The sequence below is a fragment of the Caretta caretta genome, chromosome 1 (genome assembly GCF_965140235.1).
Source record: "Caretta caretta isolate rCarCar2 chromosome 1, rCarCar1.hap1, whole genome shotgun sequence".
Classification (NCBI taxonomy): Eukaryota; Metazoa; Chordata; order Testudines; family Cheloniidae; genus Caretta; species Caretta caretta.
This window is the reverse complement of record NC_134206.1, coordinates 112,082,074-112,108,504: the sequence shown is the minus strand read 5'-3', so window position 1 is coordinate 112,108,504 and position 26,431 is coordinate 112,082,074. Positions and strand designations below refer to the sequence as shown.

Genomic DNA, 26,431 nt, shown 5'->3' with positions numbered 1-26,431 from the left:
CTAATCACTGGCCAGCCTGGGGAAAAGGAAGGAGTCTCTGCTGGTCCACCTAGTGGGTCAGGGATCAGGCCAGGGACCTTCCCCTCTGGTGAGATCCACAGTCCAGGTCAACTCCTCCTGTATCTAATAGGGAGTTGGGAGGATGGGGGGAACCCAGGCCCGCCCTCTACTCCGGGTTTCAGCCCAGGGTCCCCTGTGGATCACAGCTGTCCACAGTGTTTCATGTAATGCCTGTGTGATAGCTACAACTCCCTGGGCTACTTCCCCATGGCCTCCTCCCAACACCTTCTGTATCCTCACCACAGGACCTTCCTCCTGATGCCAGATAGCGTTTGTACTCCTCAGTCCTCCAGCAGCATGCCCTCTCACTCTCAGCTCCTTGCTCACCCCTCACTGACTGAAGTGAGGCCCTTTTAAAAAGAAGGTGCCCTGATTAGCCTGCCTGTCTTAGTTGATTCTAACAGCTTCTTAATTGGCTCCAGGTGTCCTAATTAGCCTGTCTGCCTTAATTGGTTCCAGCAATTTCCTCATTGTTCTGGAACTGCCCCTATTCCCTTACCCAGGGAAAAGGGACCTGATTAACTTGGGGCTAATATATCTGCCTTCTATCACTCTCCTGTAGCCATCTGGGCTAACCCTGTCACATATTCCTCCCCCCTCAACACCATGGGGTTCGGCAACTTGGGATGTCAGGCAGTGTACCTGTGATGAGCCATTTGCATTGCCATGGTGGCTTCCAGCCTAGTGTTGCATGGTGAACTGAAAAGGTTGTAGGGACAGGAACCATCTGGTGACCCTTGGGTTCTTCTCTTTATTTTGCTGCATCCACTGGAGGGGTGCATGGTCGGTCACAAGGGTAAACTATTGTCCCAGCAGGTAATAACGTAGTGTTTCCATGGCCCATTTCACAGCAAGTCACTCTCTCTCAACCACTGCATACTTCTGCTCTCTCAGGAGGAGTTTCCTGCTGAGGTAGAATATCGGGTGTTCTTCGTTTCCAACCATCTGTGATAGGACAGCTCCCAATCCTACTTCAGAAGCATCTGTCTGTAAAATGAACTCTTTGTTGAAGTCTGGGGCTACAAGCACAGGGTTACTGCAGAAGGCTGTCTGTAGATCTATGAATGCTTTCTCTCTGGCATCTGTCGACTCTGCACTCTGGGCTTTTATCGGGTCCGTCAGGGGACTTGCTCTGGTGGCGAAATGGGGAATAAATCGCCAGTAGTACCCCACCACACCCAGGAATGCCCGGACTTGCTTTTTCCAATTCAGCCGGGGCCAATTTTGGATAGCCTCCAGTTTGTTTAGTTGGGGCTTGACCACGCCCCTTCCTACAATGTAGCCAAGGTATTTAGCCTCAGCTAGCCCTATAGCACACTTGGCTGGGTTGGCTGTGAGGCCGGCCCGTCTTAGCATGTCCAGTACCCCTTCCACCTTTTCCAAGTGGGTCTCCCAGTCAGGGGTGTGAATAATCACATCATCCAGGTTCGCAGCTGCATAACTGGTATGGGGCTGCAGGAGCTTGTCCATAAGACGCTGGAAGGTGGCAGGTGCCCCATGCAGTCCAAAAGGAAGAACAGTATATTGAAACAGACCCTCGGATGTAGAGTATGCCATCTTTTCTTTCGCCTCTTTGACAAGGGGAATCTGCCAATATCCTTTTGTTAAATCAAGGGTGGTCAAAAATCGGGCATTGCCCAGGCAGTCAACTGACTTATCAATACAGGGTATGGGGTTTGCATCAAATTTGGATAGCTCGTTCAGCCAGCGAAAGTCATTACAAAACCTAGTGCTGCCATTGGGTTTGGGCACCAACACAATCGGGCTTGACCATTGACTATGGGACTCTTCAATGACTCCCAGAGCCAACATCTTTTTTACCTCTGCCTTGATCTCCTCCCTTTTTGCCACTGGGACCCAGAAGGGCCTTAAAGTTACCTTCACCCCAGGGTCTGTGATAATGTGGTGATATGTTTTTGTGGTCTGGCCTGGTTTAGTCGAAAACACGTCTTGGTACTGGCTGATCATCTCCGAAACCGCCTTTTTCTGGTTCGGTGTCAGATCAGGGGATATCCTGATCTGCTCGTGCAGGTTATTTCCCTGGTTTGGGGCCTCTTGGGCCACTACACACGCCACTCATGGGTGCCAAGGTTTTAAGAGGTTAATGTGATAAAGCTGTTCTTGTTTCCGGTGTCCGGGCTGCTGCACCTTGTAGGTTACTTCCGGCACAGTTTCAACCACCTCATAGGGCCCCTGCCAGTGAGCCAAAAGCTTGCTTTCTGCCGTAGGTACCAACATCATTACCCGATCCCCTGGTTGGAATTGTCGGACTTTTTCCTGGTGATTGTAATGGGTTTGCTGGGCCTCCTGTGCCTTTTCCAAATGTTCCCATACAATAGGGGTGACCCGGGCTATCCGGTCTCGCATCTACAACATATGTTCAGTTATATTTCTCCCCTCATTGGGTTCCTCTTCCCAGATCTCTTTGGCAATATCTAGTATGCCACGAGGGTGGCGCCCATATAATAACTCAAAGGGGGAAAACCCAGTTGAGGCCTGAGGTACCTCCCGGATGGCAAACATAAGGTAAGGTTGTAGGGTGTCCCAAAAGTCCAAAACAACAAGTATATATTAGTCGCCCTGAGCCATCTTCTCCAGGGATCCCACTAGCTCCGTGGCTATTCGCTCGAAGGGGACCTCTATGATGGGACGAGGTACTAAAGGTGCCCTCAGGTGGGGACAGGGACTGTGCAGCTGACACTCTGGGCAGGACGCACAGTACTTCCGCACTTCTTCATGTACTCCAGGCCAGAAGGACCCATGCCAGGGTCTTCTCTACCCCGAAATGCCCCCCAAAAATATGACTATGGGCCAGACTTAATACATCATTCTGGTGTTTTTGAGGTACTAGGATCTGCTGTACCTTCTGCCCCTGTACTGGTGCAACCCGGTAGAAGAGATCCTTCTTCATTATGAAGTAGGGTCCTGGTCCCTGGGTTTTCCCTTCCAGGGCGACCCCAGCTATTTTGGTCACCTCCTTCCTAATGTTGTCGTACCTTGGGTCTTCAGCCTGGTCCCATCCAAAATTTTCTCTCCCGGGGCTAATCTGCCCAAGATCTAGAGGACAAGTCTCGGTCACCGCTACTGTTTCAGAGACATTAGGGTGCGGGTCAGACTCAGGAGCTGCTCCCTCCTGGGCGGCCTCCTTTTCAGCTGCTCAGGTCTGCCTACCTATGAGAGCAACCATCTGGCTTTGGGTCAGAATTTGGGTTCCCAAGGCCTTAGCTGCCCTTCTTTCCCTTTTCGTCTTTCTATCCTGCCTGGGAGCGGAGAACAAATCTGGGGATATTTCAGAGAAGATTGGGGGTTGACAGTATTGTGGATGTCTCACTAACTCCAGGGTTTCCTCCTTTCTCCAATCTCCCTACCGGGAGTAAGTCTCCAAAGCCTGGAAAGTCCCTCCCTATAAGCACTGGGTATGGGAGTTTAGGGACTACACCTGCTGCTACTTCAGTAATGTTCCCCTGGATTTCAATTTTTATTGGGATGGTGGGGTAATAACTAACTGTCCCATGGACACATGTCACCCCTGTGTACTTTGCCTGCAGCAGCTGACTACGCTTCACAAACTTCCCTGAAATAAGCGTGATAGCACTCCCCCAATCAACCAGTGCCGTGGTTTCTGCCCCATTTAGTTTTACTGGTCTGGTGTACATATGCGGAGTTAGTGTGCCCCCCACCAGGTGAATTAGGGAGCATGGGTCTGCCCAGTTCCCCAGGTTACTCTGCATAGGCTCCTCAGCTTTGGGACACTGTGCAGCTATGTGTCCCCACTCCCGCTAGGTGTAACATCTGTATGGGGCCCTAGGCATTCCCCAGTCTCTCAGTTTGGGCAGTCTAATGACACTATACTCTTCCCCCTCAGTGCTCCGACTCTTTGTGGCCTCCAATGGGCCTTCAGCCTCTCTCTTTTTCCACCTAGGCCCTCCAAGGGGCCCATTCGCCTGAGCTCTGGGGCTTGGTGCTGCTAGTTTAATCTGGGGTGCCTCTTCCTTCACTGGTTGCGTCAGTTCCCTTGCTGTCCTTCGCTTCTCTACCAGTGTGACAACCTCGTCGTAGGTGGAGGGTTCGTTCTGGCTTACCCAGGCACGAAGGTCTGGCAGTAGTCCCCTCATGTATCAGTCGATGACCAGAACCTCTAGTATCTCTTCTGAACTCTGGGACTCAGTTCGTAACCATTTTCATGTGAGATGGATGAGGTCATATAATTGGGACCGCGGGGTTTTGTTTTCAAGGTACCTCCACTCATGATATTGTTGGGCCCGCACTGCAGTCATTACCCCAGATCTGGCCAGGATCTCTGATATCAGCTTGGGGTAGTCTGCCGCAGCCTCTTCAGACGGGTCATTGTAGGCCTTCTGGGCCTCCCCACACAGGAATGGGGCGAGGATGCCAGACCACTGTTCTTGGGGCCAAGCCTCCCGCAGGGCTGTCCTCTCAAAGGCCAGGAGGTACGTCTCTACATCATCCTCCCGCATCATTTTCTGCAGCCAATTGCTGGCCTGTATTATATGCGTCCCGTCATGTCAGCGGTTCAGTTCTGTAAGGGCCTTTATCTGGTTTACCAGTTCCCACAGCATAGCATGGTTTTGAGCAGTCTGGTCCATCAATAGGTGATTGGTCTCTTGCTGCAGACGCACTGCCTCCTGTTGGGCAGCTGCCTGGACAGGGGAAGCCTCCTGCTGGGCAGCCGTGGCTTGTATCAGTGTCCACACTACGTCATCCATTGTGGTGGAAAAAAATAAACCCTCTTCCCCCTACCCTTTTTTTAATATATAATAGCACCCTCCTTCTTCCGCTGCGCTGTGTACTCCAAATCCCACCCCTAACACCAGTTGTGACAAAGTTCCTCCTCTTCCTTGGGGGGTCCTGTACTTATTGGTGGATTTGCTCACCTCAGCGATTCACGGTAGCCCTCAGTTTGGCCACTTTTGCTAGTGGCTCAAACCTGCCATTCACTCAGCTAACCTAATCACTGGCCAGCATGGGGAAAAGGAAGGACAACAATCCCCGCAGTCAATGCTGGTTGACCTTCCCCTCTGGTGGGATCCACAATCCAGGTCAACTCCTCCTGTATCCAATAGGGAATTTGGGGGATGGGGGAACCTGGGCCCGCCCTCTACTCCGGGTTCCAGCCCAGGGCCCTGTGGATCACAGCTGTCCACAGTGTTTCATGTAACACCTGTGTGATAGCTACAATTCCCTGAGCTACTTCCCCATGGCCTCCTCCCAATACCTTCTGTATCCTCACCACAGGACCTTCCTCCTGATGCCAGATAGCGTTTGTACTCCTCAGTCCTCCAGCAGCATGCCCTCTCACTCTCAGCTCCTTGCGTGCCCCTCACTGACTGAAGTGAGGTCCTTTTTAAACCAGGTGCCCTGATTAGCCTGCCTGTCTTAATAGATTCTAGCAACTTCTTAATTGGGTCCAGGTGCCCTAATTATCCTGTCTGCCTTAATTGGTTCCAGCAAGTTCCTCATTGTTCTGGAACTACCTATTACCTTACCCAGGGAACAGGGAACTGCTTAACCTGGGGCTAATATATCTGCCTTCTAACAATCTCCTGTAGGTTGGTCCTGGCAGAAGTCATAAGAGTCGGAGATCTCCTGGACTATGACTGGGGAGACTGGCTGGATCCCCTGATGCTTGCTCAGCGTATGGGGCTCTCCAGACCTTGTACTCCCCAGTGCATACTTCAGGAGGTGAGGGCTGCTTTGCTGCCCGTGTTTACCTCGAACGGGTCCTGCACGAGGGCACACCCCGCCCACCCTCCACCCCAGGCCCACCAGACGTTTTGATCAGGCCCCTGCTCCGTGGACCCAACCAACTCCACTGCCCCTTCACCACGAGCTGGCTGCATGAGCTGCAGCCAGTCTGCTTCCAGACCGCGCCAAGGAAACATCTATACACGCTCGTGCTCCACTCCCTTCATGTCCTCACCCTCGCGTCCTGCCCCGATACAAAATGGCGGGACCTCCTGCCACCTCTGGAGGGTGAGAAGCCCCGGTGAGCCAGCCTATACTCCAGCTTGGTCCTGAGGCCCGCCGGGGATATCAGTTGGCGGCTCCTTCATGGAGCCGTGAGCACGGGCGTGTACTTGGCACAGTTCACCCCTATCCCAGACACCTGCCCCTTTTGCGACATGAGGGAAACCCTGGCACACATACACTTAGAGTGTGCCAGGCTGCAGCCCCAATTCCGGCTCCTCACAAATATTATTTTATGCTTTTAGTTACACTTTTCCCCTCACCTTCTTATTTATGCACTCCCTATCTGTGGCCCCACAAAGTCACAGGATCTCCTGGTCAACCCGCTCCTGGCCCTAGATAAAATGGCCATCTATAAAACCAGAGTGAGGAGATTGGCCGATGGAGTCTCCTGTGATTGTGGGGCCTATTTCCAATCCTCTGTCCGTTAACCTATCCGGGCAGAGTTCCTCTAGGTGGCGTCCACTGACTCCCTTGATGCCTTTGAGGAGCAGTGGGCGCTGTCCGGGGTTCTCTGCTCAATATCCCCGTCCGGTTCCCTTCGTTTGATCCTTTGACCACACTCCTGTCCCTCTTATTTCATTAGTTGTCCACTGTATTTATTTGGTGTCCAGATCCTGTGGATCCCCCTCGTAAGCTGGGGGGGATCCTTTAGCAGTGGGCGGGTGAAGCCATCTGGCCTGACCCTGTCACAATATGTATAGAGACTGTTGTGAATCTATATGTATTTATATATAGAATAAGATGCTCATTACTTGTACTACAATTTAAAATATACCTCACAGCAGGGAGGGACTCCTCTCAGGCCAGGTGTTTACAGAAAACCAGACGCAACTAACAATCCATGAAAAGACAAATAATGTACCATTACAGTTAATGAGAAGACACAGACTCTGCTATCAAGTTGAGGGAATTTCCCACTTGCTCTGAATAACCATGAATTACTATAGTCTGAGAGAAAGGAAAATAAACTGCAAACCCTGTTAAAAGGGAAGGGTTTTGAAATGAAAGTCTTTCAAAAGTGAGGGACAGTCTCAAAGGCAGGGGACTGTTTGTGAATGCAATATCCCCTCTATGGCAGAGGGGTACGCTGCCAAACTGTTCAAAGGCAATAGGTAACTCGTATTAGAAAAGGGACTGTATCTAATGTATAAGTGTATAGCCTAAAGTTGCATCTTTATGTTTATTTTCTGTGTAAACTGTATGTGTTTGCTTCCCTTGCTATTTCATCTTTGAATCAGTGATTTTTCTGTTTGTGAGCAGGTGCCTGGATGGGCCACACTGAAAATGCCACACTCAGGGCAGACTGCAAGGCATAGGGTAGACAATTCTCAAAACTGCTGGTTTATTCTATTATTAGATTCACCAAGCCAGTAACAAAACAGATTCTGTAATACCACACCAGTAAACAAGAAGCCAAATGCAGTTCCCTCTAAGTATTCCAGCCCTTGACTCCCATCTAGACAGCCAAATCTAATATAGTGAGGGGTTATTGAAAACCTGATTCACCATATGTGAGGTTCAGCAATCCCAAAGGACTGGACACTTATCACCAGGTCAATATGAGTCTCGGATCTTACCCAATAATCACACTGATACCAATTCTTTACTAACAAAAACTAAAGGTTTAATAGGAAAAAGAAAAGAATCATAGAATATAAGGGTTGGAAGGGACCCCAGAAGGTCATCTAGTCCAACCCCCTGCTCGAAGCAGGACCAATTCCCAGTTAAATCATCCCAGCCAGGGATGTTCCAAATGGTTAAAGATCGATATACATACAAAGGTGTGTAAAGTTCTTAGGTGAGTTTCATAGCAGATGGCGAGGCTGCTGATTTGTAGAAGTCTTTCTGGAAACAATTTAAAGAGTTATAGTCCAATGGGCAATCTAGGTGCAGAGTCTGTTCAAGGCTTTCCGTGCATTTTCCAGGTTATACCAAATCATTATATGGAAGATCTTCATCTTACAACTGGTATTTTCCCTGTTCAAAGTTTAGACTAGAGATGGCAGGATCAGGCCCAAGGCTTTCCTTTATAGCTCTCCAGCAAGCTGACAAGCCTCTTCTCACAGCAGGACCTTCCCCCAAGGAAGAATAGGCAGTGTATATTGTCTGTGAACTGTTGCTTTGAAGCTAATCTTCTATTTTCGATACATGCACAGGTAAACTAGTTGCGTTCATTCACACAAGGCAATTAGCCAGCATTTCATTATAGCACAAATAGTTAAGCTGAAGACAATGTTAATATTATTAATTTCCTGCAGTATCTTACATCTTTGATCTTGAGGTTAACTGAACCATCTGGATGCATAATACAAGGCAATTAAGACATGAAAGAGAATTAGCATCTACAAGCTAATCTGGTTACATTGTTAAACGTCTAACAAGATACAGGTAAATATAGACAGCTACACTTTGCATCTACCCTTGATTTCTGTTACTACAAATAAATGGGTTAATGATTGCTGGTCTAGTACATCTCTTTGAAATTCACATATAAGTAGATTGCCTTGATTACATTTCAGTGCCTCTTGTTAAGTTATGGGTCATACCTAGGTTGGCTGGTCTGTCTGTGTCATACTATTAAATAAACCTTTTGTTTATTTTTACCCCAAGTGGTCTCTGTTGTGCAAACTGTATGGAGTGTATGTGCCAAAGTGAATTGGTAACTGGGGGCAGTTTCACACCTTTGGGGATGATGAACCAGAGGGGAAAAGTCCAAGTGTCTGGTAGTTAAGAAGTCAGGGTAGACGGATTTGGAGAGACTGCAAGGAGTGACCAGGCTGGCAGAAGCCAGCATGAGACCTTTACGCTTGTGGGCTGGCTACTGGTGTCAGGATTCTGAACCATAACAGCATAGCATTAAGGCCACCCAAGGTTACAGGGCAGGGGGTGACAGAACCCTTTACTGGTCTGGGTTATCCCCAAAACATCACAGCTATCCTACCTAGAGCTGAGGTGTGGAAAATGTGGATTTTTGTGAATCCCCACTGGTTGAACACTGTCAGGGTGAGGGGGTGCTTTATTGACCATTAGTGGTTTAGCAGTCTGCTAAGGTATTTTGTAACCCTGGTAGATGAAGGCTGAAATTGTTACTTGATAGGATATCCAATTCCACAGGATGGCCACTCTGGGGACACTAGGATGAAGGTGATGCTTCCCCCCCATCCCGGTGGGCTTGGAGACAACTTCAGGGAGAAGCTAGCCAGAAACTTCAACGGGAAGAGCAGAAGCAGCCAAAGCAGAGATTTCAGATATTGAGAACTTTCCAGTTTTGATTGGATTTTCTCTGCCCTGTGCTGATCAGCTGTTTGCTCCATCCTCCCCACCATCACTGCTCTCCAACTTAGCTTCATTCCATATCTGTCCCTCTTACCCTCTCCTCTCCTGTTCCCCTTGCCCCTCCCCCCCCCATTTAGCTTATCCCCTTCTAAGTAACCCCACCCATGTTACCCAAGAACACCTCTCTTGTACTCCCTCTTTCCCCTCCCCCCACCTAGCTCCAGAAAGTGCTGTTGCAGAGTGAATTGCTTCCCTCTGGGCTCTTGCAAATGGTGGGGACAGGGACTTTTGTATGATAATAGGGAAAAGCCACTCTGGGGGCAAGCGCCCCTGCATACTTCTCACTACACCCACCCATACCCTCTATTCCTCACCCCTTCCAAAAACAGTAGTACTCAGTGGAATTAAAGTAGCCCACTCAGTACAAAAAGAATTTAGAGGGAATTTTGTCAGACCTCTCAGGAAGGAATGACAGCAGGAGTAGCAGAGGAATGCTTCAGTAAAGAAGCAGGATCCCTAAAACTTGAGTCAGTGGCAATAGCTGCCAGGGCATTTTTTGTAGAGAACTGCTTTGAGTCAGATGAATCCTGCCTATCCTGGTCTCAGGAAAGCCTCAGACTTATTTAAAAGAAAAACCTTTAAGCAAGTCTGTTTTAAAAACAAAATGTCAAAGTACATTTCTTGGTGATATGCTGCTCACCAAGATAAAATAAACATTGAGTGTCCATTATTGAAAGGAACAGCCACCTCACATAAACCGTATTTAAAAAATGAGGGATTTTTGATCAGCCATGAGACTGAAGACCCAGTACCCGGCAAAGAAAAAAAACAAGATCCTCACGAATAAAGCTTACATAAATTTCCCCACACTAATTAACCCAAACTAAAGATAACTATACAATTTCTCTTGAAGAAGCACAAGTACAACAGATGGGCACTGCTCTCTTGCATCTCGCAGCCACAGGTGTAAAGGAACTGATGATCATTGGCCTTGTTCCACCTTTTATGCCCTCAGGTTGGTGGGATAGTGCAGGTGAGGCCCAATGGACACCACTAGCTAAAATTCCAATTTCAAGTGCAGGCACACCAGAAGTGGAATACTTATAGACAAATCACTCAAAGAACGGTAAATTATTTTAAACAAATGTACGGTAATGCTGCCAGTCTATTTCAATTACTTTTGTAATTAGAATGTCAAATGCTGATTTGCAGCTGAAAACTATAGCTGAAATTAATGAAAAAATTAAAATAAAGAGCCTTCAAAGTTATTTTCTGTTAAAGATGGTATGTTTATTAATTGAACAGTGCTTCAGTTGGTAGATTTTTTTAGATTTCATTAGCAAATTAAGAAATTCTACAATGCATATTTAATGTGCATTTTTCTATTTTTGACTCTCAAAAATGGTATTTCATATGGCCGTGTAATACTGGATCTAAAATGTTGACAAATTATATATCTTTCTATTTTAACAAAAACATTTTTTTTAAACAAAAATCACAAGCTAAATCTTCATAGTTTGTCAGAGTAAACTACATTCTGTTAGCTCATACTGTGACATTTAAAGAGCAGCTTTCACAAGGTTTACTCTACTACACAGACTAAATTTTAAGAATTTGTTAAAACAGAAGCACATACGTATATCACAAATATTAATATAAAATGTTTTTAATATCACTTTAAAAAGCTTGCATTTTATTCAGTATAAATTTGAAGTTTTGAGTTATGCATGTTCTCAACACATCCAAATTGTCCCTCTTTTGTGAAACATAATTTATACAAAATCATTTTTAATGTAGAATAAGTTAACTACATTCATCCAAAAGCACTTTTAGAGAGTCACTGAAATGTTTTCACATCTATTTTCAATTCTGAAATATTTAGGCTCTCTTTTTGTACCATTTTATTTTGGTCACAATTAATTAAAAAATGTAAACAATTAGTATAACAATAATCAGTAGCGGGAGATGTTGATAATTGGTGTCAGTCTTAAAAACAGTTTAAAAGTCAGGACACCATCTGATTACAGTTAACTTTTAGTCACAAATGTAGTCAATAAATATGAGAACAAATTAAAATGAATTAAAGTTACAACCCTAAGCAAATACATAATATCTGCTTTAAGAGGTATAACAAAAATCAAAAGTACAATATCATATAATATTGGCTGCATCATTTGGGGATATATATTTTAATGCTTAAAATAGCTGAAAGCTAGAGTTGTTAAACCTCATCTCTCCCTTAAAGGGCCAGAGTTTACACACTACTGGATATATATGTTTTGTGGCTGATGTCGGACCAGCATATTAACTCTTGAATGTTACATTTAACTTTCTCAAGAGTTATTTTAAGAAGGTACCATGGGCACGATAAAATAACTTGAATTTTCTTTGTCCTTCCCCCTCTTTTTTTTTTTTTTAAAAACAAAATTTTGTGATGAATGAACAGTAGATGATGAAAATCAATGTAATAAAAAGGCACATCCAGGCAAAATATTCAAGGCGACTGCATGATGCAATATTTAAAAAAATAATTTCTACACTGTGTAACTGATTGGATCAAAATCAAAAGTTATTCTGGCAGATTCTAATATGTGACAAAGTTTTCTGTAAAAGCTGTGCAATCATTAAAATACCAACCTTTTTTATGTACTGTTTTGTTTCTTAAAATCAGTATAAGGCTCAGAACCAAGTGCATGTTTAGAGGAATATCAAAACCTCCTGTTTTCTAGCTGCATAGAAACACAATGAGCAATGAGGAGATTCTTTCCAAAGAAATTTATTATTTCCATACAAGTCTTGTCAGGTACTTGATCGTCTCTCTGGTCTTGGTACACATTTCATAATTGCAGCTCTCCACAGTGCTGGGGCAAGCAAAAGGCTTAGAGTAGTTACACTCAAAATAAGGAGGTATACCTGAAAATTAGAGATCAGAATGCCATTACTTCTCTACAGTTCATATTCATAGTTATGCAATAAACTAAGGAAGGGTTGGGAAGGTTAATGAGATATGCCAATTAGGGAATTTCTGGACCACTTTTAATAGAGGCCTAAGACTGGCCTCCAACTCTGTGCCTGCAATTGCACATGCAAATGTATTCACAAATTAAGTAGTGAAATGAAAATAATTATTGGTATATTTTACAGGACAATTTTAAAACTGCAACCCACAGGATGCAATATTGGACAAGACCAAAAGCCAAGTATCAACTACATTTAAAACAAAAACAAACAAAAAAAAACACCACAAACTATATTTGGTGTTAATTAACACCAAAATGTGCTAGCCATTTTACAGTTAAAAATCAAGCCATAATCCATACCATAAGTGCTTACATTCATTCTAAAGGCATAACTATATGACTGTACATCCTGAAGAGTTTAAAATCGTTACTTTTAATTAAAAAATTTTAAAAAAGCTGTTTACATCTTTAAAAACGAATATTTTTTTTGGAAATTTAAGTGCTAGACCTTGACTTAAGTAAGGCTTTTGATCGTGCATGACCGTCTCATAAACAAACTACGGGAAATATAGCCTAGATGGAGCTACTCTAAAGGTGGGTGCATAACTGGTTGGAAAACCATTCTCACAGAAAAGGAGTACTTGTGCCACCTTAGAGATGAACAAATTTATTTGAGCATAAACTTTCGTGAGCTACAGCTCACTTCATCGGATGCACACACAATTGTGATCTCTGTTTGCACAGGCTGCAACTATTTTACAAAAGTGCAGTTTTTATAACTCTTCATGTTATGGAGGGGAGCATACTGCCATTAGTAAGAATGCCTATATAATACACTATGTTTTTATGTCTCCCTTATATGTAACTGGCCCCAACAACTATACAGCTTCCTGCTATCACAGAATAAAGGAGTTCTTTAGCTCAAGTAATAGATTTATTTATATTGTTTTTTGTGCTGAGACTGTGGGCTCAATTTTTATTGACAAATTTATTACAAGTTTAGAAGTGTGAGCAACAAGGGTGATGTCGTGGTGGGAGTCTGCTATAGACCACCAGACCAGGGGGACAAGGCGGACGAGGCTTTCTTCTGGCAACTCACGGAAGTTACTAGATCGCAGGCCCTGGTTCTCATGGGAGACTTCAATCACCCTGATATCTGCTGGGAGAGCAATACAGCGGTGCACAGAGAATCCAGGAAGTTTTTGGAAAGTTTAGGGGACAATTTCCTGGTGCAAGTGCTGGAGGAACCAACTAGGGGCAGAGCTCTTGACTTGCTGCTCACAAACCGGGAAGAATTAGTAGGGGAAGTAAAAGTGGATGGGAACCTGGGAGGCAGTGACCATGAGATGGTCGAGTTCAGGATCCTGACATAGGGAAGAAAGGAGAGCAGCAGAATACGGACCCTGGACTTCAGAAAAGCAGACTGACTCCCTTAGGGAACTGATAGGCAGGATCCCCTGGGAAAATAACATGAGGGGGAAAGGAATCCAGGAGAGCTGGCTGTATTTTAAAGAATCCTTATTGAGGTTACAGGGAGAAACCATCCCGATGTGTAGAAAGAATAGTAAATATAGCAAGCTTGGCTTAACAGTGAAATCCTTGCTGATCTTAAATACAAAAAAGAAGCTTACAAGAAGTGGAAGACTGGACAAATGACCAGGGAAGATATTGCTCGGGCATGCAGGAGTGAAATCAGGAAGGCCAAATCACACCTGGAGTTGCAGCTAGCAAGAGATGTTAAGAGTAACAAGAAGGGTTTCTTCAGGTATGTTAGCAACAAGAAGAAAGTCAAGGAAGGTGTGGGCCCCTTACTGAATGAGGGAAGCAACCTAGTGAGAGAGGATGTGGAAAAAGCTAATGTACTCAATGCTTTTTTTGCCTCTGTCTTCACAAACAAGGTCAGCTCCCAGACAACTGCACTGGGCAGCACAGCATGGGGAGGAGGTGACCAGCCCTCTGTGGAGAAAGAAGTGGTTCAGGACTATTTAGAAAAGCTGGACGAGCACAAGTCCATGGGGCCGGATGCGCTGCATCCGAGAGTGCTAAAGGAGTTGGCAGATGTGATTGCAGAGCCATTGTCCATTATCTTTGAAAACTCATGGCGATTGGGGGAAGTCCCAGACGACTGGAAAAAGGAACTACAGGCCAGTCAGCCTCACCTCAGTCCCTGGAAAAATCATGGAGCAGGTCCTGAAGGAATCAATTCTGAAGCACTTAGAGGAGAGGAAAGTGATCAGGAACAGTCAGCATGGATTCACCAAGGGCAAGTCATGCCTGACTAATCTAATTGCCTTTTATGACGAGATAACTGGCTCTGTGGATGAGGGGAAAGCGGTGGACGTGTTATTCCTTGACTTTAGCAAAGCTTTTGACACTGTCTCCCAGAGTATTCTTGCCAGCAAGTTAAAGAAGTATGGGCTGGATGAATGGACTATAAAGGTGGATAGAAAGTTGGCTAGATTGTCGGGCTCAACGGGTAGTGATCAATGGGTCCATGTCTAGCTGGCAGCCGGCATCAAGTGGAGTGCCCCAAGGGTCGGTCCTCGGGCCGGTTTTGTTCAATATCTTCATAAATGATCTGGAGGATGGTGTGGATTGCACCCTCAACAAGTTTGCAGATGACACTAAACTGGGAGGAGAGGTAGATACGCTGGAGGGTAGGGATAGGATACAGAGGGACCTAGACAAATTAGAGGATTGGGCCAAAAGAAATCTGATGAGATTCAACAAGGACAAGTGCAGAGTCCTGCACTTAGGACGGAAGAACCCAATGCACAGCTACAGACTAGGGACCGAATGGCTAGGCAGCAGTTCTGCAGAAAAGGACCTAGGGGTTACAGTGGACGACAAGGTGGATATGAGTCAACAGCGTGCCCTTGTTGCCAAGAAGGCCAATGGCATTTTGGGATGTATAAGTAGGGGCATTGCCAGCAGATCGAGGGATGTGATCGTTCCCCTCTATTCGACATCGGTGAGGCCTCATCTGGAGTATTGTGTCCAGTTTTGGGCCCCACACTACAAGAAGGATGTGGATAAATTGGAGAGGGTCCAGCGGAGGGCAACAAAAATGATTAGGGGACTGGAACACAAGACTTATGAGGAGAGACTGAGGGAACTGGGATTGTTTAGTCTGCGGAAGAGAAGAATGAGGGGGGATTTGATAGCTGCTTTCAACTACCTGAAAGGGGGTTCCAAAGAGGAGGGATCTAGACTGTTCTCAGTGGTAGCAGATGACAGAACGAGGAGTAATGGTCTCAAGTTGCAGTGGGGGAGATTTAGGTTGGATATTAGGAAAAACTTTTTCACTTGGAGCGTGGTGAAACACTGGAATGCGTTACCTAGGGAGGTGGTAGAATCTCCTTCCTTACAAGTTTTTAAGGTCAGGCTTGACAAAGCCCTGGCTGGGATGATCTAGTTGGGGATTGGTCCTGCTTTGAGCAGGGGGTTGGACTAGATGACCTCCTGAGGTCCCTTTCAAGCCTGATATTCTATGATTCTATGTTTGTAGCCACAGTTCATTGCAATTCATACAACAAGCTTTCCCTCTAGAGAACAAGGTTGTAATAGCTTGAAAATGAAAATAAGTCTGATGGTCTCACTGTAGTGCATGTTTTCATAACTTATGGAAAAGCTGGCCATTTTTGCTTAAAACAATTTAAGTCAACAGGTTTTGGAAGTCAAGATTAAGGTATGCTGACAGATGTGTTTGGGAAACTAGTATGTCTCCTGTCCCCACACTCTGTAGCTGTAGGCCACTGTTATTTCATTAGTCGTTTTCAATAACTATCAGTTACATATAGATCTACGATATTTTAAAGGGTCTTCAATCTTAGCTTTAATAATTTGGGTGTCATCAGAAATTCTCCATCAAGTACAAAACTTTAGAGTTGTTAATTCTTTATAGAATTAAAGACTGTGCCAAATTAAAAACAAGTTACCCAAAAGGGAAAGCTGCATTTTAAAAATATGGAAGCCCAATATGAAATTATATGAATGATGCATAAATTATTTAGCGAAGTTACATTTATGAAAGACTTGCATGCATCAAATATCTTCTGATTTATGCAGGCCTATTTCATTTAGTTAGCATGTGCAAGATGATAGCAAAAGATTACCAATTTAGACTGTATGTTTCAGATACAATATAGTATACAAAACCCAATCAACTACTCAGTTTCTAAAAATGAAGTGAATATCTCTAAGGAGCTCACCTCTCGAGAAATGATCCCTGCTCTGCGTGCTCTACTTCCCAGAACAAAAGAAAACTCACTGACTTGAGCCAGCCCTGCTGAGACAATCCATTTGATATACTGGCTGCTCTTTGGAAGAATCAGAGAAAGGACAAGCACTGCCAAAACAAACTTTAAAAAACAAAGTTTGTTTTTAGAAGTATGGTAGATAAAACAGCATGCTCTCTGTAATCAATACAACAACAGTTACACCAGGTATTCTATTATCGTGTATTGAACAGCACAATGGTCTTCTGAACCAACAGTTACTGTGCATTTAAACACTTAAATCAGACTGTTCATTAGCAGCTGTCCTTTATACAGTTTACAAGTAGTACAGAATTTGGTTTAGTGAAAACATTTGATAATGCTGGCATACATCCTGCAAAATCTAGACTCATGGATGTCAATCTAAATTTAACAGCCCCCTTTAATGTTAAAAAGTCCCATTAAATACTGGGAGTCTCACATCAAAATATAATACTAAGTAAAAATTACAGAATATATAGCAAAAACTGATATTAAACACATTCTTCAAAGTAATAACACTTTATATATTTCCCTAGTTCACAGGGGTGTTGCAAGGATAAATACATCAAATACTGTGAAGTGCTTTGAGATCTACTGATGAAAAGCACTAGGTATTTATTATTATTATATAAAAACATTTACTATATTTCACAGACACACACTGTATTCAGAAGAAATCTTTGCCAACATGACAATTCTATACTTATGCACTTCTTTTTAAATATTACATGTATTATATGGCATGCAGCACTTAAAATACTATGTTATCAAAAGATAAATAAAAAAATACCTTCATTATTACCACTGATAATGTAAGAAATAGTAAGACTGTGAGTTCATATATTACAAAGGTGGGGAAAACATGAAGCCCTGTAAGAGAAACCGAGAATGGGTTAGAAATATTATTGCTTTACCATATCATTTTCCAGTAATAGTGAATATAACACAAGAACATTTACATGTACATTTCTAAACATACAAAGGATGATGAATTCCTGATTGGTTTTCTTTGTAATAGTTTCTCTTAAATACATCTGTGGAAATCACTGGAACAACATAGTTATGTTACAAGATAATTGTGATTTCTTTTGCTTTTGTTTAGTTGGTTGTTCTGGGGGGAAGCTACAAGATTAGGAAAGATTTTTTTAACTTGTAAAGTAACTGGAGTTCTTCAAATGTTTGTCCCTATGACTATTCCACTTTAGGTGTGCATGTGCCCCATGCCCCTTTGATGAGAGATTTTTGGTAGGTGATAGAAAAGCCTGTTTGGTCCATGCACACACCCTAGCTATCCTCATGCTTTGTACCAAGGGTTACTCCTGGGGGAATTCTGTGCTACTGCACACGTGCATAATTAATGAGCTGCACATATTTTTATTTTTTTGTGCAGGAAAAAAAAAGCTTCTGCCGAAATGTTGCTGCATTTCCACCTTTTACCCACCAGAAGGCGATGTGGTGATAGAACATAGCAGCAGCTCCTGGACAGCTAGGAAAGAGAAAGAACCTGCCTTCTTCACAGCGCCTGTCAGACCAGGTCAGGAGACAGGGGCTATGAGGAGACAGACAGCGTGGGGTGGTGGAGGGGGTCAGATAGGGGCTCATAAGGGCTAGTGGGGGAGGACAGACTGGGGCAGGAGCTGAATGGGAGTGGAGGCACAGGGCCACATGGTGATGGGGGGAAAGGATGCAGCGCCACATAGGGACAGGGGGGTGGCTGAATGGGGGCACAAAAGATGCATGGGGATGGGGGTGCAGGGACACAGGGACAGGGGGTGGCTGGGTGGGGACACAGACATATAGGGACTGGAGGAAGTGCTACAGGGACACACAGGGATGGGGGAATGGGTGTGTGAGTGGGGGCTGAGGGACATGTGGACAGGAGGTGTTGTGACACTTAGGGGTGCAAGAACACATGGGGACAGGGGCAGATGTGCTTGACTGAATGGGAGAGGCTGGAGTCAGCAGGGTCTGCATGGGGGAAGCTCCCTAACAATCCCTCTCCGCCCCCCAAAAAAACCTGTTCCATATTTTTCCCCCACACATACCCAACAACCCTCCAAGTTCACACCCAAGCTCCTTCCCAATAATTTACTTCCCTCTCCCTCAGCTCCTCCATTACCTCTGACTCCCCCAAGCCTTTGCACTGCTTCTGAAGGGTGTGGGAAATATGGTTCTGTATTATAGTTTAAATTAATTATTACTCAGAGTTCTGTATTAATATGCCTTGTAAGGAATCTGTCAAAAAATATTTCCTGAATCTTTTTTGTTGTCTGTATTGTTACAAACATACTTTCTGACAGGTATTTTGAAATTAATGACCAAAAATAATTGAAACTGGTGTGATTATATTGTGTTATTTTGACAAAATATGCAGAATTTGAAAATACTGTGCACAGAATTTTTAATTTTTTGGCACAGAATTCCCGCAGGAGGACAAGGGTATATAGGGTTGTGATGGACAAACAGCACTTGGTTCCTTCTCTATCCCATGTAAAAAAGATTTTGAAGTTGGGGGGAAGGAGTGCAGGTAATGGAGCATCCATATGAACAAACATCTTGAAGAACTCCAGGTACTGTACAAGGTAAGTAACCTTTCCTTTTTTGAGTTATATCCTTACATGTGCTCCACTTCAGGTGCCTCATGAGCAGTACTCCTCAAATGGAGGTGGGTGTTTTGGAGCAGGGTCTAAGACTATCTGGAAAGCAGCAATTCCAAAGGCAGCATCAGCCTGAGATACATGCACTAAGGTATAGTACTTTGAGAAAGTGTGGATGGAGGCCCATGTGGCAGCTTTGTTAATTTTTACAATAGGTCATTTTTTTTTAGTAGGGGTACAGAAGTGGACTGAGATCTGGTAGAATGGGCTATAGCCCTAGGAGGACGCTGGACATTAGCAGCCTTGCAGCAGGAGAGAATTCAACTAGAAACCCATTTGGAATATCTTTGGGTGAACACAGGTATCTCTTTAACTCTGTCTGTGAAAGAGATAAATAATCTAGGAGAGGCACAAAAGGATCTAGTCCTGTCCAAATAAAAGGCTAATAAAAAGGTGAAGAGGGGCTTCCTCCCTCCACCAATTAGGTTGAGGATGAAAAACCGGTACATTAAATATGAAAATACAAGGTCAGCTGTGGTGAGAACCAGGGATGTGGTCAGAGAAATACTTTGCCTTTAAAGAAAACTCTGTAGGAAGGATCAGCCATCAATCCTCTTGCTCACCAACTATGTGAGCCGGGGGATAGCCACCAGGAAAGTTGTTTTCATGCATAACTAGAAAAGCAAGCAAATGGCCAGTGACTCAAAAGGGAGGTTTCAACTGAGTGTTGAAGATCAAATTCAAATCCCACGCGGTGGTGGGCTTCCTGACCTGCGGAAATATATTAAATAACCCTCTGAGGAACTTTGAAGTTGCAAGATGAGCTAACACCAAACACACTTCCACAGGAGAATGAAACCCACTGATGGCTGTTATGTGAACATTAACAGAACTCAGAGAAAGGTCTGTGTTCTTTAAAATAAAAGGTTCTCTATAATCTCCAAGAGAGGAGAGCTGGTGGAAGAGAGTTGTTGTTGCATACCCCAGTGGTAAAAATCTCTTCATTTCTGCAGGTAAGTTTTTCTAGTTGATTCTTTTCTGGTATTCAACAGTACCTGTTGAACCTCTATAGAATAGGATAATTCTATTCCCAAGAAGCAACCAGCCGCCAAGCTTTGATTCATAGAATGTTCAGGTTGGGAAGTATTCTTCATCCCAAAGTCTTGAGTGAGAAGATCGGGCATTAACGGAAGATTGATAGCAGGGTGAGATGAGAGACAAATTAGGTATGGAAACCATGCCTGCCTCAGCCAAGTCGGCACAATCACAGTAACTTTGGCTTTGTCCTGTTTAATCTTGTGTAGGACTCTGAGGATGAGAGGTGTTGGAAGACAGCATAGAGCAAGTTCTTTGACCAGGAGATGTGAAAGGCATCTCCCAAGGAATGACAACCTAGACCTCCTCTTGAGCAAAACGGTCTCTTGGTGGTGGTGGCAAAAAGATCTATTTCTGGGAAAGCCCAAGAAAGATATATCTGTTTTATTATGGTGTTATTGAGTTCCCACTCATGATCTGGACAGAAGCGCCTGCTTAGATCATTGGCTATGGCATTCTGGAGGCCAGGTACGCAAACAGTTGCAATAAGGATGTGATGGACTACACAGCAGTTCCATAGCTTTATTGCTTCCGCAGAAAGGGAAGAGGATCTCGCTTCCCCAAGAGAATGTATGTAATACATACTGATCCTATTGTCTGACATTCGGACAGATTGTCCTTAGATCATACAAAGGAAGTGTTGATAGGCAACTCTGATGGCCCTGAGTGCCAGAAGGTTAAAAGATCCCTGAGAGGTTCACGTGCCCTGAATAGTGTGCTCTTGAAGATGAGCCCCCCATCCTAGAAGGGAAGCATCAGAAACAACAGTGATGGTGGGGGGTGGATGGGTGAAGGGGACTTTGCTGGGATTCTTCCACCAGTCAAGAGACACTAGTAAATGATGAGGAATGGATGCTGAGGAATGGGGAGTAACTTGTTCAATCTTTGTCTGTTGGACAGGCCTGGAAGCAGCAGAGTTGTAACCTGGCATGTGATGTGGGGAAGGTACATGCTGCCATGTGGCTGAGGAGCTGCAGAGAAGTCCTGGCAGTTATCTGAGGACTCCTCTGTACTTGCATAACCAAATTTGTTAATATAGTAAATCTGACCTTTGGTAGGTAAGGTCTGGATTTGTAGCAACCAGAATGGGGTTGTGATGGACCTAAGAATTCTATTTGCTGAACTGGTGAGAGAGAGGACTTCTCAGTATTAAAATGAAGCTCTAGCATGTTGAACAGAGTCACAGCTTTCTTGATAGTGACTTGAACTTTGGTGTAGCCAAATCATCAAGCTAGGGGAAGACAACTAGTCCCCATTACTGAAATTTGGTGGCAACTACCACCATAATCCTTTGTAAATATCCTGAGGGCAGTAGGAAGCCTGAAGAGGAGCACTTGACATTTAAAGTGCTCCTCTGACTTACGACACAACATAGAAACATCTTACGAGAATGATGTATTGCAAATATGAAAGTATGTGTCTTGTATATCGAGGGTTGCGAACCAGTCACCCCGGATTTAGAAATGGTATAATAGCTTCAAGTATCACCATCCTAACCTTCTTCTCCTTGATGGAGGCATTTAGCATCCTGAGATCTAGACCAGTCTCCAACTGCCTTTCTTTTTGGGAACCAGAAAATATTTGGAATAGAACACTTTCCTTTTGTGCTCGGTGGGATCTAGTTCCACCGTTCCTATATGCAGAAGGGACAAAACCTCTGGTCTCCACAGAGGTTTATGAGATGGGTTCCTGAAAGGGACAAGGAAGGGGATGGGAAGAGGATATGGACTTGAAATGGATGGAGCAGCCTCATGTTATAACCTCCAAAACCTATCTATTGGAAGTAATCTACTCCCATGAGGTGAGAAAATGAGAGAGATGATTGCCAAAAGGTGGGCAGATCACAGTAGGATGATGCAATGTCAGATGCAAAAAGTGGGACAAAGGTATCAAAATGTACGGTTGGCTGATAAGGACGGCTGAGTTGTTGCTGTCAAAGTAGCCAATGCTTTTCTTTTCTGTAGTGTAAGTTTCTTTCTAGGAAGTTCTCAGGGTTCGCGGTAAGTAGAAAATTGAGCCCATTGTGACCTATCGAATATTCTCTTGCTTGCAGATGTACAGAACTCCAGTGAACAAAGGGTAGCCCTTGATTCCTTCAGAGTGTGTAAGGACTCATCTGTGGACTCATTGAGACCACCAAAGGGAAAGCCTTCCACTATATTACTCCCTTGAGATTCCTGAAGACTACAGCCATGAGGCTCACGACATGACAACAGCTGCGGAGATGGAGTGAGCTGCCATATCAGCTACTTTGAGGGAAACTTGTAAAAAAGTTATTGCTAGGAGCTGGTCTTCAGTGAAGATGGCCTTAAACTATCCTTGGAGGGGATGTTCAATAAAGGAGTTAAACTTGCTATACTTAATGTCATTGTATTTAGCAAGGAGCACCTGATAATTAGCAATTCTGAACTGCACAGAGGCAGATGAGTAGCTCTTGCAATCAAAGTGGTCCAAGTGCTTTAGATCTTTATCATGGGGTAGGGAGCGTCCTTTTTAATAATGTCTGTTGCATTCATTCACAGCATCTATAGCCAAAGAGCTGGGGGCTGGATGCGTGAAGAAAAATGCCATTCTCGAGCAGGAATGTAGTATTTTTGTATCTGCCCTCTTACAAGTTGGTGGCACTGTGGCAGGGATTTGCCAATTGTTTTTGTGGGCTCTAGAAAAGCCTCATTTATGGGTAAGGCTACTTGAGTAGAGAAGGAGTATGAAGAAAATCCAATAATCTATGTTGGAACTCTTGGACTTCTTCCAAGGGAATGTGGAGAGTGTCAGTGACAGTTCATCAGGTCCTGAAATTGTCTGAAATCATCTGTGCGGGTGTGGGGGTGAGATAAATGCTTCATCAGAGGACGACAAATAAATATTTATTTAAGGGGTTGCCTCATTAGCTCTTTTTTCTTGTTCTTCCAACAACTCCTCCTGTGGTGGGGACTGAGATGGAGGGGTGGAAGGAACAGAAGAGCGCAGATTCTGGTGCTCAATCTGGGAGCTAGATGCCTTGGAGAGCTGCTGCTGATAGGCAGCCCAAAGATCCCAATATGGCCATTGAGGGGGGCAACAAGGGAAGTGTGGGGAGACACCCAAGCTTAGTCATACTAAGGAGGATGTGGAACGGCTTGAGGCTGTCTGTGTCTTGAAATGTCCCTTGGTGGTTTAACAGTTCAGCCGAGAACTATTAGCTATGAATATTCCAACCCAGTCACTTGTACATGACCAACAGGTTTACACTAGCCTGCCAAATTCACCCTCCCCCTCCGTGTGTAAAACAGCTCCAATTTAATTGAGAGATTTAACAATTACTCAAGAATTGGCATTTAAAAATGCCAATAAGAGGCCAGAGTTATTACAGATTTAATTTACACATCCATAAAATATTTCAATACTGTATTTAAAAATAAAACATTAGTAAGTTAATGTAGTTAGTGAATACATTTCTTAATATTTTTACAAAATAAAAATCCCATAAACCCCTCCCCCCCCACTTGCAGTCTGACACTTAATGAACTTCCTAAAAAAGTTACCTATAGATGCAAAGAAAATGATGGCAAGAAAGTCACGTATTGGTTCAATACAGGACATAATCTCTTCAGTAACCATGTGACCCTGAGAAGAGATCAGTGCTCCAGCTAAGAAGCATCCCAATTCCATTGAAACATCCAATAGCTCTGTGATCTGTTAAAGAAGAATGGAAAGTTTATTCCTATTCTCTGGCTGTCATCAATTATTATAATAGTTTACAGATACAGACTACAAAAATACTGCTTTGGGATTTAACGTATTACTTATTGCATCTCAATACAATTTCAACAATGAAAGGAATTTACAAGATTTCAATATATTATTCTACAGTAATGTATTTACTGTGGTAATCTAGATTATTAATAAACTAGACACCCTCTAGAAACATAATTGTAAATTTTCTATCCCACACTTTAAGACTTCTTGTATGATGTTCCAGGAATAACATCTAGTCCCACTGACTCCCATTGATATCAACAGAGATAGGATTTCACCTAATTTAACTAATTTAAACCAGCAAATTTCCTGCCAATTGTTAAACAAGGATAAATACTCTGAATTTATAATCTGGGACAAGATTATGGTCTTGATTTAACAAAGGATTTGAGCATGTGCTTAAATTCTGTTAATGGGATTTAAGAACATGCTTAAGTGCTTTGCTGAATAGGGATGAATTTAAGCACATACACAAGTGCTCTGCTGAAGTGGAGCCTATCATACTTGAAAGATGTTACACATTGCTCTTCTGTTGCTGCTTGTCTGTTTATGATCCATGGCATTAAAAAGGAAAGAAAATGGTTGTCAAGAGTTCAATTTAAGCTTACAAAATCAAGGAAATTGCACCATGCAAAATGAAGACAATGCTCTGAGTGTTCAAATAGTGAGTAGCACTTTTTATCACGTATAAAAGTATTCAAAAATAATATATATAACAATAACTGGTATTTAAAATCCTGCTGCTGCAGGCAGACATCTTACTGAAAGACAATGTCATAAATACTGAGGGAACGCAGTAAACTGACAATTTCCATCCTAATTTAGATTAAGCAATAACATGTTACACAGTACATTTATGCCTTGGATGGTGTTGCAGTATAAAGTAAGAGGCCTAAACCCAAGAAACTACAATCAAAGGAGGAAAGCATTAATCCCCGAGATATGCACTGCCTAGAATGTCTTATTTACTATGAACTGGAATCAACAAATAAAATAATAAAAAAACAAAACAAAAAACCAGACCTGGGTATTTGTCAGTATTAATGAATTGACTGCTGATTAAACAACTCCATTTGTCCACAGTTTTGAAGCAATTCCAAAACATTGAATCATATGGATTGGTCTATCACACAATATAGTTATTTATCAGTAATCAAACTAATAAAAGAAAATTATAGCCCATGTAGGCTGCCATATCACATCTGGATACCCCATATGTTAAGAATTAAATTAAATTTTATTTTCAAAGTATGGACTGCTCTTATCAGGAATTTAAAATTATTAGAGAAGTTTTAAAGCTTCAAACCACTTTGGCAGAGAAAAACAAACAAAAAAAACCCAACACATGTTGGTGGATGTGATGGAATATATGAGTCAAAGAAATTTTACAGAATTTTTTTTAAATTATTTATAAAAGAAACAGCACTGTAGGGAATAATCATACTTTAAAAACAGCATTTTCAGCACACAACTGAAATATGCTTTTGCTACTAAGATATAACACTGCTCTATATATTACATACTGAAATGTAAGCACAACATTTATATTCCAATTTATTTATTTTATAATTGTATGGTAAAAATGAGAAAGTAAGTAATTTTTCAGTAATAGTGTACTGCGACACTTTGTATTTTTATGTCTGATTTTGTAAGCAAGTAGTTTTTAAGTGAGGTGAAACTTGAGGTAAGCAAGACAAATCAAACTCCTGAAAGGGGTACAGTAGTCTGGAAAGTTTGAGAACCACTGCACCAGAATGAAAGCAGTATTATAAAACCCCCAGCCACACAAAACATTTACTACTATTCTACCTGGGGAAAACCTACAGTATTAGTATCACACATACAGTAGCTAATACTGCAGGAAAAAATACAAGACAAATGGGATTTAACCAGACCACAACTTTATTACGTAATGCATCTGGTAATAACTAATCCAGTCCAGGTCATCCTTCTTTTATAACCCATAGCACCTGGTGGAGAGTCACTGTTTGTGCCCCCACCCCATTAATCTGATCCCAGCAATGCTGCTGGGACTCCATCACCCCCGCTTCCTCCATCAGAGAGCTAAGCAGTAGGAAGGTCTCCTTGCTTTATCAGTCATTAGGAGCCCCATCCCCATTTCCCGCCTTCTCGTAATCCACTTCCAATTCCAGTTCATCAGGAAATTAGATCCCCACTGAACGATAACCTGAACTGAACGCCTGCCAAACTGCAACAAAAATGAATTTTGCCACCTAATCTACACACAAGATCCCTGGGCTCCTGAGAGGAAAGTGACAAAAACACACACTGCGTAGGCCAATTGGAGGGAATTTTTCCCCCCAGCCTCAAAAAGGCAACCAGTATTATGCCCATAACAAGGTCCAAAAAACCTGATCCTATATTAATCCCAAATTGGGGTGGAGAAGGGGGAGCTTTTCTTCCTGCTGGCCCAAACTATCCCTCCCACATCTGA

General features: G+C 43.3%; 1 protein-coding gene across 2 annotated transcripts in view; it reads right to left on the bottom strand.

Annotated features, from left to right (window-relative positions):
* Nucleotides 1-12,087: 12,087 nt before the first annotated feature.
* Nucleotides 12,088-26,431, bottom strand: part of SLC9D1 (solute carrier family 9 member D1) — a 74,035-nt gene continuing 59,691 nt past the window's right edge. Inside the window, exons 10-13 of one of the 2 annotated variants that reach the window (XM_048855983.2) lie at nucleotides 23,763-23,913; nucleotides 17,337-17,416; nucleotides 16,499-16,702; nucleotides 12,088-12,240 (exon numbers count right to left, since the gene is read on the bottom strand). In XM_048855983.2, coding sequence (XP_048711940.2) covers nucleotides 12,127-12,240; nucleotides 16,499-16,702; nucleotides 17,337-17,416; nucleotides 23,763-23,913 — 549 coding nt within the window. In that variant the 3' untranslated portion in view covers nucleotides 12,088-12,126. The remainder of the gene's footprint in view (nucleotides 12,241-16,498; nucleotides 16,703-17,336; nucleotides 17,417-23,762; nucleotides 23,914-26,431) is intronic. The other variant, XM_048855984.2, reaches the window with a different exon arrangement.